Source organism: Rhipicephalus microplus, chromosome X, assembly GCF_043290135.1.
Source record: "Rhipicephalus microplus isolate Deutch F79 chromosome X, USDA_Rmic, whole genome shotgun sequence".
NCBI classification, from domain to species: domain Eukaryota; kingdom Metazoa; phylum Arthropoda; class Arachnida; order Ixodida; family Ixodidae; genus Rhipicephalus; species Rhipicephalus microplus.
This window is the reverse complement of record NC_134710.1, coordinates 325,795,198-325,809,630: the sequence shown is the minus strand read 5'-3', so window position 1 is coordinate 325,809,630 and position 14,433 is coordinate 325,795,198. Positions and strand designations below refer to the sequence as shown.

The following is a 14,433-nucleotide window of genomic DNA, read 5'->3' as shown; positions in this document are numbered from 1 at the left end:
AAAGGCACGCACGAAATGAGCATAGACAAGACATGCGCGTACTAGCAACAGTCACAGTTCGACACCTCAAGCGCGCTATTAAAATAGAAAGACTCACGAAACTAACACCCAAGTATGCACAAGACAAACGCGAGAAACTGTCGCATTCCTTACTTCTTCGTGAGTGAGCAGCCCACGTGCTCCTTTTATAGACGTGGCGAAGGCCGCCGCATGGAGGAAAGACCACGCTCTGTGAACGCTGCATTGATCTAAACGCTAGAGGTGACGACTTTAAGAGCGCCCTTCACGCTATGCCTTCGCGGGATCCGGCTACTGATGACAAAAATGCGCTGAAGTTACGAAGCTTTGAGGGTCGCCAAACGGTATATGTTGTAAATAAATAACTTGCCGTTAGCACCCGTCACAACGTATGCTTCGTGGCGGTGTGGTTAGTGCCGCGTGCTGTGGTTGAACAGGTCCCTGGTTTCACGCCCAGGAACACATACTTTCCTGCTCGTTTGTTCTTCGCTAACTGTTTCATTAAATTTATAACGTCAAATCCGTGGCGGAAGTACGTCAGCGGAGCCGTGGTAGATCCCAGTGCAAAACAATTTCGTGTTAAAATACATTGGTGTGCATGTCTCACACTACGAAGTAAGCAAGCCATTACCAATTCACGAGTAAAAAGACACATCTACTCTTTTGCGTTCCTGAGAACGCTAACTTATCACCAATAACAAAAAGTACTTGTTCGAAGGTTAAACAAGATTATTATCTGACACTTATAGAATTATATGCGATGCTAAATCTAGGCACCACCAGAGCAGACACCACAGGAACCCCATAATCTACGAAATATACTGCACAATCTCATTTTTCTAAATTGAATTATTGATATATAGAGTTTAACGTCCTAAAACCACCATATGATTATTGGGGACGCCGTAGTAAAGGGTTGTGAAAATCTTTATGAACTGAGCTTCTTCAACGTGCTCCCAAATCTGACCACACAGGCCTACAGCATTTTCACCTCCATCAAAAATGCGGCCACCACAGCCGGGATTCGATCCCGTGACCTGCCATTTTTACAAACGTGTGAAGGCCTTCATTATCGGTACATTGGCTTGAAAAAATATATATAATTTTCAACTTAATATTTATTTTGTAATTGACTGGTGTCTAAAGTCTGAAATCCGCATAAAGCGAGATAAGCGATGTTTTGACAAATCCACGTATTTCCCATCATTTCCATGGTGGCTGAATTTTCTTATTTTCTTGCTGGCAACTCTTATACATATTAGCCCCAAAGTCGACTGTAGTAACTGTTGTACGAAACTTTATGATTACACATTTGTTCTTGCTATAGATGCATTTTTCTCATTTTTTTCGTCCACGCAGGCATTATCGAATCTCAGCTAGCTACAATTAGTGATCTCTTTTTCCTCTTTTCCCCTTCTTTGCATCGCTTTTGTTCATGCTCAAGGGCACTCTTAATGATTAGTAAATTTCTGAGTGGTCGTATGAACATTGCTGTGCATTCCTGGGATGCAACCTGTCATAGTAGCTCACGATGAGGGTAAGTATTGTGCTGCTGAGCAACTCTATGCGGATTTTGATTGTGGCCATAATAGTCGCCTTTCGATTGGGACGAAATGCAGGAACACCTGTGTGCTTAAATTTACATGTAGGTGCGCGTCTAAAAAATTCATGTGGTCAAAATGAATTTCAACTCACCCAAAGCAATGTGCCTCATATTCATATTGTGCTTTTGTCACTTAAAGCCACAGAAATCACCATCAAAAAGTACCTACTGCGCGCGCGCGTGCGTGTGTGTGTGCGTGTGTGTGTTTGTGTATGTGCGTGTGCGTGTGTGTGAGTGTGTGTGAGTGTGTGTGCGTGTGTGTGTGTGTGTGCATGTGTGTGCGTGTGTGTGTGTGTGTGCATGTGTGTGCGTGTGTGTGTGTTTCCATTGCAGACTTACATTCATCACACCGTTATGAGGAAAGTTCACGCAGTATTTATGTTTTTTTGTTGTCGGTAAAGAAAAGATCAATTGCGAGAGAAAACATTGACATAACTATGAAAAATGTCGTAGTGAACGAACACAGAATAATTTTTACTGCCAGCGATTCATTAAATGTGCCTTGCTTACACCCCCCCACCGACGCATGCCCGCACACACTAATTTTATATGAAAGAATACGCTCCTAAACTTCCTAACGAACAGTCACCTGTCGGGAACGAAGAAAAAAGATTTTTGTTTCACAACGTAAGTTTCCTCAGGCAACTTCCACTTGCTTACGAAACCAATACTACGTAATTTAAAGAAGAATTAAAACGAAGTACTGCAGGCCACGCTAAAAAAATTGTTACAACAACGAAGATGTTACAGCAATACTTAAGCATAAGAAATAACAGCCCCGGAAGGCTCCCAAGTCTCAATTCCTGTTCCTCAATCTTGTGCCTAACCGAGCACAGATTTTCTTGTTCACATGAAGCTTCTTACATTTTTAGAGCCGGGAGCTAACATTTTCAGAAAAAGAAAGAAATATTACCTGACATACGCAGGGTCGGTACAAGTTGTAAGTAGCCATTACACTTTATATCTTTACTACTTGTCCTGTCCAGCCCCTATCTTTAGTTACCTTGAGTTCGAGTTCGCGAGAATTCGTATTATTCGTACCGCCCCCGGTGATGTGCCGTAGGTCGGCCATGAAAGTGTAACTCGGCGTCTCACTTCGCACCTGAAAGGTTCGAGGGTATTAACGATAATGGCCCCAGGCACGTACGTTTGGCTCGACTTCCACCGTGCCCACTTGATTACCCTCTGACGGTGGTCAGTGCAACCGTGATCAACCTGCCATTTTTCCTACACCCGAGGTTATATTCTCCTAACCTGATGAACACTTCTACTTATGGCTCGTATACTGTAATTACCGCGGAGACATTGGTCCAGCACACGTCTTACATTGTACGAAAAATTCGCACATCGAAGATTGCTGTTTATGATATATATATAGATATATATATATATGTATATATATATATATATATATATATATATATATATATACTTTATGTTTCAACGTTCAATCTTTAAGGTACAACATTCGTAAGTTCATGTCTGTAAAGAGGTTGTTTTATGTCTTGCGTTTCACTTTACTTGAAAGGGTGGCATTGAGCTGGCACGGGTTATGCGTGTCTCTTAGTGAAGTATTCATAAGCGCTGAAGTACTTCTTGCACGAGAGCCTGCTTGCTACAGATAAAAAAATACTGTTTCGTGGCTTTCAATCGAGCGGCGTTGAATAGATATGTCCATACGTAAAGCCCGCAGACGGGGTTTGTAAAGTGCGCTCATCGCAATGCTTCTAAGTTTTGTACTCCTGCCCACCTGCTTTAGTAAGAGAAATTGTCCTTACAGGAATCGACTACTTTCTTCACGAATATATGTAGAACTATTCTATTTTTTCGTCATGTAACTTAGTCCGTTTTTCTTAAAAAGCAAGAAAACACAAATAATCTTTACACACGCAAAAAAAAAATTGAAAGAAGCCAGTTTGCTAGAAACGGTATAGAGAAAGCTAAGGAGAAGCTTCTCACGGAAAGTATAAATTGTTTGGTTTTCAGCAAAGCCATTCGGCCAAATCGACGCTTTTTCGTCGAATGAGCATGCTTGTCGTCGTATATGTCACTCACAAAACAGCTTTTGCCGATCCCTATTCCTGATCCTAAAATGGCGCTCGTGTGTAATTCTGCTCGTGTGTAACCATTTGATCTCCGTTTTCGCCTAGGAATACTGACAGTTTTATTCGAAAATATTTCATGAAGATAATGCGTTAAACGAACGAAATAGCATTGACAATGTGATATAGGAACATGAAAAAAGTACAGATGATAGAAGACAAAAAAAAACCACTACGACATAAATTTAAGAAACGGTACCACAGACTTTCTTACTCATTTTACTTTTTTGTCTCTTTTGCTCCCGTTACGGTGCGGAAGAGAGTTTATTTTTATACCGTTTTTCGAGAAGAAATACGAAATTTCTTCTTTGAATGGACTTCCCCACACACATTCGGACTAAGCCATAAGACTTAGACAGCCCCCCCCCCCCTCCACCAATCAAGTTTTAACGACTGCTGCTCAGTGAAATTCCACCAAGTCCCTCTTATCACCTGGTCAACTTGCATGTGCTAATACCAAAGTGAATGGTAGCCATTGAAGTGGACATGAATAAAAATGGGAATGACCGTCGCTCAGAGAACGATGACTATAGTGGCCGTTACCGAAAGGAGGTGAGCAGGAACAAATTTCCGGTTGCTTTACGGACATCCAGACTTTGGTCATGTCACTTTCCTTGTCATTAGATCAAATTATTCTGAGTGAATGCAGTCATAAGTTTCGGTCCTGGCGTACGATTATATTTGTAAACTATTTCTCTTGAAAATTTGTATTCGAATGTGCTTAACGTCTTGCACGCTCAGAAATAGACATTGAATATATAAGAACTTGAGACGTGAGATTGACAGCTCATCGCACGTTGAATGTTGAAGCAAAAAATTTACTGCGTGGCGGATGGCAGTTGTCAGGAAAATCTTCGAAGACAATAACCGCACACATCTCTGAGTCAAGAATGTGCTCATGAATAGTTTTCTACTGATATTTCTGGCAGCTATTTGACTGAAAGACTCCAAAATAAACATGTTTCACTCAGAATCAATGGAAAGACATTTATGCTAACATCTCAGTCTGACTTATGTTCAACATAATTTTATTTGTGTGGGTTTACTCAGACTTCACTAGGACTCTTCTTAAGCCAGCGACCTATAGGACCGGTACTCGCAAGCAGAACTCACTTGTGTTCATGTTGAACAAAAGCACATTCTGCAGCACTTACCAAAATTTTACTCAGCCGGACTCACTCAAGCTTTGACACAGTCATCGGTCTGTGTGCGATATAGTCCGCGTGAGTCGACACAGTGAGTTCGCCTACTGATTTTTGGAAGTTCTGCAATTCATTTAATAGTTGTACGTTGGGGAAAAGTCTACCACAGATGTTCTTTAGGTACGTTAAATCAAGCTAAGATTCATTGATGAACGGGTAGGAGGTGGCCATGCACAGTGCGCGTCTGCTCGACCAGCTTTGAGCTATACAGCAGGCACACAAAGCGACCGACAGGCTTGGTTCGACGTGGGAGTCACCTACTCTGCACTGGGGCATGCACCGCAGGACTTAATTCAAGTTATTTCAATCAATTATTCCTTCGAGAGTTCCACAAAGCGTGGGTAATGCGCGGGCTCCCATCGAAGGAAACAAACAGGCCCCTAAGAAGCGGTTTTATATCACTACACTTGGCCGGAACAGCCATTACAGTGCTATTTCGGCTACTGTTTTCTCCAAACATTGCTGCTGTTTGTTGTCTGTATTGCTCAAAAAGGCATCATCCTAATTCTCCCGTTTACCTGGAGGCAAAACTGTCACTACCATTCTTTTGTATGCACGAGTGTACACCGAGTATGGAAAGCTTCTTCGGCGAGAAAAAAAATGCAATAAAAGCCCCCCTTTTGCTAGGAACGTCACAGATATATTTCGTAAAAAAACAGGGCAAAACTAATATTTTTCTCTCTAGTGTTATAGAAAACAACTTAGTGAACGTCAGTACTCAAAAAGAAAGTGTCGGAGCAGGGTAGTTGGTATTTCATACAAATAAAGCTTGAGCGCAAAAGAGTTACAGACCGGAAATAAAAACGACGAGAACCAGGGGAAAATTGTAACTATGTTTTTAATAAAGGAACAAACGAATAAATACTTGACCTACGCAATCACAAGCAAATCTCTCTCCGCACGGAGGGAGACAAAACATACTCAAGAAGCGTACTTGGAAGTCAGCGCTTGTCCTCATGCATCGTTTCTCGGTCTGGCATGTGACTTTTTTGTGCTCAAGCTTTAACATCAAAGACTTGGAACTCACACTGTTTTGTGAAATAGCATATAAAACGTAAAGTTTACCAGCGCCTCAGAAAAACTGTGACATCTACGCGCCCTGCGCGTCTGCCTCAGCCACTCAGTTTCGTTTGTTTGTTTGCTTGCTTATTTCTTGTACTAAACGGGAGCAAACAACGCAATGTGCATAACGCATCACGACTGTCCTGATATGATGGCTTTAGCCTTGCGGAAATAACTTCCATGCAAAACCACTTAGGACACCGATTAAGCAGACTCGTACACCGGCTTCCTTATATGGCAGTCGACACAAAAATAAAATCGAAACCCGAACTAACAACCAGGAATTCTTTGCTAGCTTGCTCTTACAGCAAGTGCCTTCTGCACATTTCATGTTACTTGCCGATGTTCGAAACCAAAACGTTGATGCACCTTAGTGGAATGCAAGCGCGTGTTTTTAACTGTTTTGTGTACCATGACAGCTTACGCCCGCTTCTTCCCAAGTAACATGCAAAGTGAAAGAGCATGTGTTAGGCCATTCTCATGTTCTAGGTGCATGAGTCTCGCGGGTATTGTGTAACACTAGTGCTAGATATACGCCCTTGTGTCCACTTGACAGAGTGTGAGACATTGCCCATATGATCTTTTTTGTCCCTTTATTTTTCTCTATTCTCCCCCTGACCCCCTTTTTTCCTTCACCCAGAGCAATGTAAATAACAGAAGACTGGCCTCCGCCGCTATTCTTGTCTTCCTGTCTCTTGTTCAATTAATTTTCCGTTCCCTCGTGCTTTGCTCTCATCTTCGCAGGTGACTAAGATGATACTGGTGGTCGTGGCCATTTTCGCCATCTGCTGGCTGCCTTACCAGACGTACAACATTCTTCAGGAGCTCTATCCCATCATCAACCAGTGAGCGGGATTATCTCAGCGCGTATCTAGTCGCAAATGCCGCGGTTTCTTGAGGTCACTGTATAAACCACCCACAAATCGTGGTCTTGGGTACTTAGGTGGCGCAGTGGTTGAAGACTTGTGAGCCTGGCTTTCGGGTTCTTCTAACTTGCGTGTATATAATATCTGTATATAACAAAACACCTGGGAGATGCGAAAAGCCACAGAAGCCTCTGCCGACGAGGTAGTGTAAAAAACGAAAATCAGGAAAGTGGAAGGAAACGTGGAAAAAAAGCCACACTTCACCTTATGGTCTTGGTTAAATAATATCTCGCCCTGTAATCCTCCTATTCTGCTATGTGGTGGGTCGGTGCAACGACCCCGTTGAGACCAAAAATTAAAAAAGCTGAAAAATAAACCAGCAATGATTTCTGTGTCGCGGGGTATTTTCAGGGCTTCTCCGGAATGCTCTGAGAGCTCAATTTCTCAGGGGCCCTAAACTGCAAGTGGGCGGCGCAATTATAAGGCTGACACGACGAAGAGGAGAAATACCGTTTGTTGTGAACCAGGCTACGCCTTCTTTTTTATTACTCAGTGTTGCAGCTTTTCTAGATTTGGGGTGTGCTCGAAAGAAGCATTCGAGAGCGGGCCCGTTTACCTTCGACTTGCCTGGTTGTTGGGATTATGTTTAACGCACGTAACGCAGAAATATTATGGACGGCGCCCGACCAATTATGTTATCTGTTGTTATTGGGTGTGTTGGTGGTCTATTTCCTCCTCACAAGGTACCGTATATTCACAATTGATGCATAATAAAATGGGCTCGCATTACCTTTTCAAGACTACGGCGTCCCCAGGTAACTCTATACCAGAGTTTAAACATCTGCAAACGCGCACTGTCACAACGCGACGAAGTGCGTGTTGCTTACTACTGCATTGAGTAAATCACACTACTTTTCGTGTTCCACTGAAGCGTTTAGTTAGGCAAGTTTGATTTACCAGCTTTTGAAGCAACAAAGGTGGACAAAAAGTATCAATGAGAAAGTCGTTGGTGAGTTTTTGAAACATCTGATTCTACAGTTTCTAACTCTCTATTTATGAAGTGTCAGTATTGTTCTGCTAACTACAGATACCCGCCAGCATGGCCTAGTGGTTATGGCGCTCCACTGCTAACTGGCAAGTCATGAGATCGAATCCAGGCTGCAACGGCAACATTTTCAATAGAGGTGACCGCGTGAGTCGCCCATGCACATATATTTAGGTGTAGGTTAACGAATTCTATGAGTGGTGAAAATTTCCGCAGACCTCCGCTACGGAGTGTTTCATTATCATATCGTGGCTTTGGTGTGGTAAACCCCATTAATTACTATCATGCTTTCTACACAGATGCCCGCGAATGACAGGAATATACCATGCACTATATTAACTTGTGAATCATGACTGCTGATTGATTTATTGATTGATAAGTGAGGTTTAACGTCCCAAAAACTATCATATGTATATGAAAAACGACATAGGGGAGGGCTGCACTATGATGGCAGTGCTTCCAAAACTTCCGCGTAGAAACGATACTCTTCCCTTGTCATGGTTTATGACAGCGATGAGCAGATGTTCTCGTTATCACTCGTGCTTCTTCAAGCAGCATGTTCTTCATCGCTGAGCCACCACTGTCGTCATGACCATGTCGCCTTGTAAGTGGCAAAACACTGAGCCAAATGGGAAGCTTACATGTCTAAAGTTCAGAAAATGCGGAATTCAGGGCAAGTGAGGGCTGGCAAGCGGAACTTCCATGTGGTAGTTTTTTCTCATACATGAGCCCATTTGTAGAAGGCCGAATAACATTATTAAATTATAAAATAGAACGTTTGAAACTTCAAGCGGACGTTTCCAAAGCCAGTCTACAACTTTCTCATTGATGTTTTTGCCTAGCTTTGTTGCTTCGAATTCTGATAAATTAAACTTGCCTGATTAAGCACAGTCTCGAGCCAATTAAACAATTGAGTGGAAATAAAAACAATAGTGTGACTTTTTTGATGTAGTCAGCAACATGCACTTGGTCGCGTTGTCATGGAGTGCATCAGCATGCTTTAAAAACTCTGGTTATAATTAGCTAGCGCACTTTTTATATGGCAGCGCTAACTTATTTTTATCATCATAGTTGTGATAAAAAGCATGTCGGCCTTGTTCAGCCGTACCCTAAACGCCATCCATGGAATACGCATGTTATAAACATTTCTAAAAAAGCTGAACTCGCGCGAAGTGTTCAAGGATGTCATTGGACGCGATGCCACGAAATATGCGAATCACTATACACTAACTCCTCTCTTTACTCCTGATGAACAAAAGTATTTTCTGTGAACTCGCAATCGACTAAAATAAGTTCGTACTTGAAGCAAATCAATAAAAGAGACGAATTACCTTCCATTAAACTTTAAACACGTGCACAAAGTACTGGAGCTTGTCTCCCAGTTTACTGAACGTTATAACTAGCACTTAGTAGTCTGTGAATTATTTGTTACTGTTTCGATTTGTTCACTGACAGTTACATTTGCGTTGATTTTGTATAAGCATACTTAGGCTTGCCTGAAAATGATGAGCAAAAGAGGAAACTAACTGATCACAGACGCTGAAAACGTAGGTAATGAGTGCTGCAGATAGCTCAAGTGGAGGTTTTTCTCGAAAGTGCCGGTGCAGTCAAACGTTACGCGAGCAAATGTGCTGCACGTTCACTCTTCGAAGAAATATATAGCTGCAATAAAATCATACTACACTTCGTAATCAGTGCTATTGGTGAGTCTTTGTGAGATATATTTTGATGTAAAAATTCAGTGTTCTCGCATAGCTACCGTAGGTGCAGTCAGACAATAAGAGCTGCCGAGTTCAATACTCGTGTAATAGTTGCCACACTGTACTCAGCACGCGAACAATCAAGATTTGGTAGAGAACGTGCCGTTATCAAATACATCGTTTCGACATAAGTGGACGCTTGTTTTTGTACAATTGAAACCGAACACTGGTCATGGTAAAACTTTTTCAATATCCGGTGTCAGCTGTCTAATCGGTTCTCTTCATCTGCAGGGTATTGTTGTGGTAACCATGAAGAAAAATTTACTGTATGTGTTGGGTAATAACTAAAACTGACAAGTTTCGCCTTGTAAGAAAGCTTGACACCAAACTATATCTATAGATCCCCACTCGAGTTTTTATGCCACGTGGGGTGCGACGCCAGCAGAAAGTACGTTTAAAGGTTCTCTCTGTAGCAGTAATGCAACTAGTACTCACGCTGACACAAGAATGAAATGGCTTTTCTGTGTTCTACCACTTTTCTGCATCAACGACGTATGGCTATTTGTTGAGATCGAAAAAATGTTCCGAAGGTATATATTGCTGTGATCCTCGAAAACTTTGATCTGACACGTCTCACTTTTATTTTACTTCCAGATACCGCTACATCAACGTCATTTGGTTCTGCTCCCACTGGCTCGCCATGAGCAATTCCTGCTACAACCCTTTCATTTACGCTATTTACAGCGTAAGTGTCTAAGATTTTCTTTTCTGCAATCGTGTTGCGGGCCAATCTTACCATTTTGAACACGCACGGAGGAAAAAAATTAATCGAGGGCTCGTTCCTTTGTTGGCACAACCCCACGAAGACAACACATTCTTTGGAAGCAAGAAATTATGGAAAGCATCATTTGTTGTTTTTTTTTACCAGTAGTGTATTCTAGTAATGACATAAACGGAAAATGGTTAAAGTGGACGAAAAGGCAAACATCGAACCGAAGAGCGACAACTCATTAGCTTTGAGCTCCATTCGTGATAAATTCCGCCGGACATGCGTCACTAAAATGTGGTGGCGCTGTCGTAGGGCGTTGGATTTGGCTAAGTAGGCAGAAGCCGCTGCGCCTACCATAGTTGCTGCTGTGTTTTCGTTGTGCGTTTTCTAATTGTCGCCATGCAAAGAGAGGAAAAACGGTTCACCAACGAGCCTTCACGGTGATTTGCGCGAGAAAGTCCAAGAAAGATGAGCCAGTTCTTTCGAAGACGATAGTCTTTCTTGGGGACCTTCGACGCTAAAACTTTGGTCAGTCTGTCTGTACGTTTGTCTGTTTGTCCACCCTTACCACGAATTGGGTACTCTAAACAGCACCAGTTGATACTCCGAACGGCCGACCCCATCCGCAGCGCCCACCAATGTCCCTCGATGTTCAGCGTTCATACGTGTGTGATTGTCAATTAAAAAGCAATTATTTCGCATATCTGAGGAACCATAACAACACGTATATATTGTGCATGTGCGTCTTTTACTATAAAATGCATACATAAGTAATTCTAAGGACCGTAGCATTTGTCACGCTGCGCTGACCATGCAACGCTTGCACGAAGAAGCGAGTGTTTCCAACGCTTTGCTAAGACGACACGGTGGTGGCACCTACCACGCGGTTTGTTTTCCATAAAAGTGCGTGGCTCAGAGACGGGTGTGCGCGCCCGTCTCAGAGGTGATAAGGTGATGAACGCAAGCCGACGGGTATGTGCCACCACCATGGCGTCTTAGCAAAGCGTTGGAAACACTCGCCTTTTTGTGCAAGCGTTTGATGGTCAGCGCAGCGTGATAAGCGCTACAGTCCTTAAAATCACTTAAGTATGCGTTTTATAGTAAACGATGCACATGAAGAATATATACGTGTTGTCATGGTGCCCCAGGATTGTAAATAATTACTTATTAATTGAAAATTGCACATCTATGAACTGTATGAACGCTAAATCTTGAGCAACATTGGTGGATGCTGCGGATGGGGTCGGCCATTTTAAGATCCCGGTGCCGTTAAGAATGAACAAACAGACAAATGTCCAGACAGACAGGCAGACCAAAATTTTTGCGTCGAAGGTCCCCAAGAAAGACTATCGTCTTTAAAAAAACCTGCCAAATGGCATTCACGCGTGAAGTGATGGGATGCGCCAGTTCACCTCAGCTTCACGCTCGAGGCACTAACTCAGCGCCTCTGAAATACAATTCACCAATTTTCTTGCGCAGAAAACCAAATAAATGTTTTGTTCACTCCCTCCACATGCAAGACTGTCGTCTTGAGACGGCATTTGCTGATTACAAGCACATACTGGGCCAATTATTTTTTCAGTTTTTTTTTGTGTGTACTAAAACCACCGCAAGAAGATCAGGCGCAGAAGAGGATGCTTTCGACGCCAGTTCATCGGGACGTTTCGGAGCGGCTTACCCAGCAAAAAAAAAATAGCTTCTTCAATCGCGTGTCATTGTAATATGATGCGCCGCATTTTTTCTTTAATTTACCTTCTGTGGAGGCATAGCATGCGTGTCTCAAAGCACATGAACGTTGTGGATGGCATGGCTATATGTTTGGAAATGCAAATATTTTTCGCGGTTGCCCTTGTTGATATAAATACGGAAGTAGTAGACGCGTCTAAACGATTTCATTATACTCGCGTGAACAAAAGATGTTACTCAGTCATGAAGAATGTGTTTCTTTCTGCATGGACACCGTTGATAAAATACGCAGTGAACTAAAGGATGCTTAGACTATGCTTTTCCTGTGTATACGCGGCTGCGACGACACACCTGACACAAGTGTACTGGGCAGGGCTGTTGTGGCTGCGGTACGTTTTACTAGATTTTCAAGTCTGTGAGAATTAACAGAAAAACAGTATTCGGAAAACTTACCGAATCTCTCTCTGTACGCATTTGATGGCCTTAACTCAAGCGTAAAAATTGAGCCACTGACCTTAAAAGTACAAAAGTACGTACCACATTGTCCTCAGTATGTAGTTGAAGCGTTATCGCAAGCGCACTGACAATGAGTGTCACCGAGATCGTCCCTGGCTGTTTTCATGAATAACGTCTTCGGCACAACTGTTATACTTGAGGATTCACCGAAATAATCTGTGGCTTTGCATTTTTACACCGTGCATTAGCATATCGTAACCTAGAGCTTTCTGCTGAACAAGGTATGTGTTTCTTGCATTAGTTAACAAATTAAAATGTACACTTTTCGCGTAGAAAGCCGTAACGGCGAGAACATATTTCGCAAAGTTAACGACGTAACATGTACACATGTGATGTATATAGACTGCCGCAACAGCGATGATATTTCTGAAAGAGCCACATTCCCACCTTTAAGATAGCCTGCCTCATGTTTTGATGAGGTTCTTAATGCTAGAGCTACACATCAAGAAGGTTTAAGTGTTCCTTTAGGAGCCCCTCTTACAACCGCGCGTCAACTACCTCTGTTGTGGCTACCACTTGTAAGCGCTCAGAAGGCGTCCCAAAACACCATGCTCGGAGGCAGTTTTTGCCGCTCCTGCGCCAGTTGTCACGTGATCATAGAGGGTGGTTGTGCGGTTTCGGCTGGGGCAGTTGGGCAGAGCCTACGGGCCTCGACGTCACTACAACAAACCTACATATATTGACAACACCTACCTTTGTTTACAAATATGAAATAGGTCTGTACTCAACCCCGCTCATTCATTTTTGCAGGAAATATAACGCATTTACCGACTTAGCTGTTTACTTTGTTTTATATTTTTGTTCCATACTGCACAAGTCTAACTATCGGAACGACCAACCCGCCGACATAGTTTCTGTTTCTTATCCCTCTATTCTTGCTGATTACTAACGTACTCTCGACACCAGAGCGTAAGTGCCCTTAGAAATCAAGCAGCATTGCCTGCCATTGCGTGTCGGCGTGTTGTGGCTGCAATGAAGTTTTCTTTTTACGCTCTATCACGACCACATAGACATAAACAAACAAGACTACGTGCAGACACCACACCGCCACTCCATCAGAACCTGTCACAATAAACACATCAGGCCTTATCAGGCCAAATGTGACACGTTCAAATTTGTTTCAAGGGACTATTGAAACGAAATGCATTACCAAGTCAAATTCTTCAATATTTATCTATGGTTGAATTTCTTGCAAAACTGGAATTCTTACTTGATTTTACATAGACATGTACTCCATGACATAAATGTTTGCAGAAGATTGTGCATGGTGCTTCTTGATACGTGATGTCACTTTTACAATTTTTTTTGGTAAAATTTGATTTTTTGATCTATTAATGAAGCATTGTCTCTTGAAGCCTTCTTATTTTGCTTTCGTTTTTGTTTCGTTATTCCCATACTCATGTGTACTTTTCTAGCCACTTTACAAAATCCTACAGTACTGTTCAATAAATATGAAAATAAATAAAATGCGAAGCCTTTATCAGCGAACTTCAGCAACTTTTACCATATCTATCTATCTATCTATCTATCTATCTATCTATCTATCTATCTATCTATCTATCTATCTATCTATCTATCTATCTATCTATCTATCTATCTATCTATCTATCTATCTATCTATCTATCTATCTATCTATGACGTTTAGCTCTCCTAAAGTGTAATTCTGGACACTGTCGAACTCCGCCACGTTGTCACATTCCGCCATTGGTCAATGCTGATTGACCCATTGGGCTACTACGACGTCGCTAATTGGCTTGAAATGCCACCATCACGAAATTTGGCAATATGGCGGAATTATAGTGTCTAGAGTAGCACCCCTGGCCATTTCAATAATCGTATCTATACCAAAATTGGTATGCCATA

At 42.3% G+C, this 14,433-nt stretch overlaps 1 protein-coding gene across 1 annotated transcript in view; it reads left to right on the top strand.

Annotated features, from left to right (window-relative positions):
• Positions 1-14,433, top strand: part of LOC119162074 (tachykinin-like peptides receptor 99D) — a 254,790-nt gene that overhangs the window by 225,699 nt on the left and 14,658 nt on the right. The window contains exons 2-3 of the mRNA XM_075879611.1: positions 6,732-6,832; positions 10,253-10,343. Of these exons, the coding sequence (XP_075735726.1) occupies positions 6,732-6,832; positions 10,253-10,343 (192 nt within the window). The remainder of the gene's footprint in view (positions 1-6,731; positions 6,833-10,252; positions 10,344-14,433) is intronic.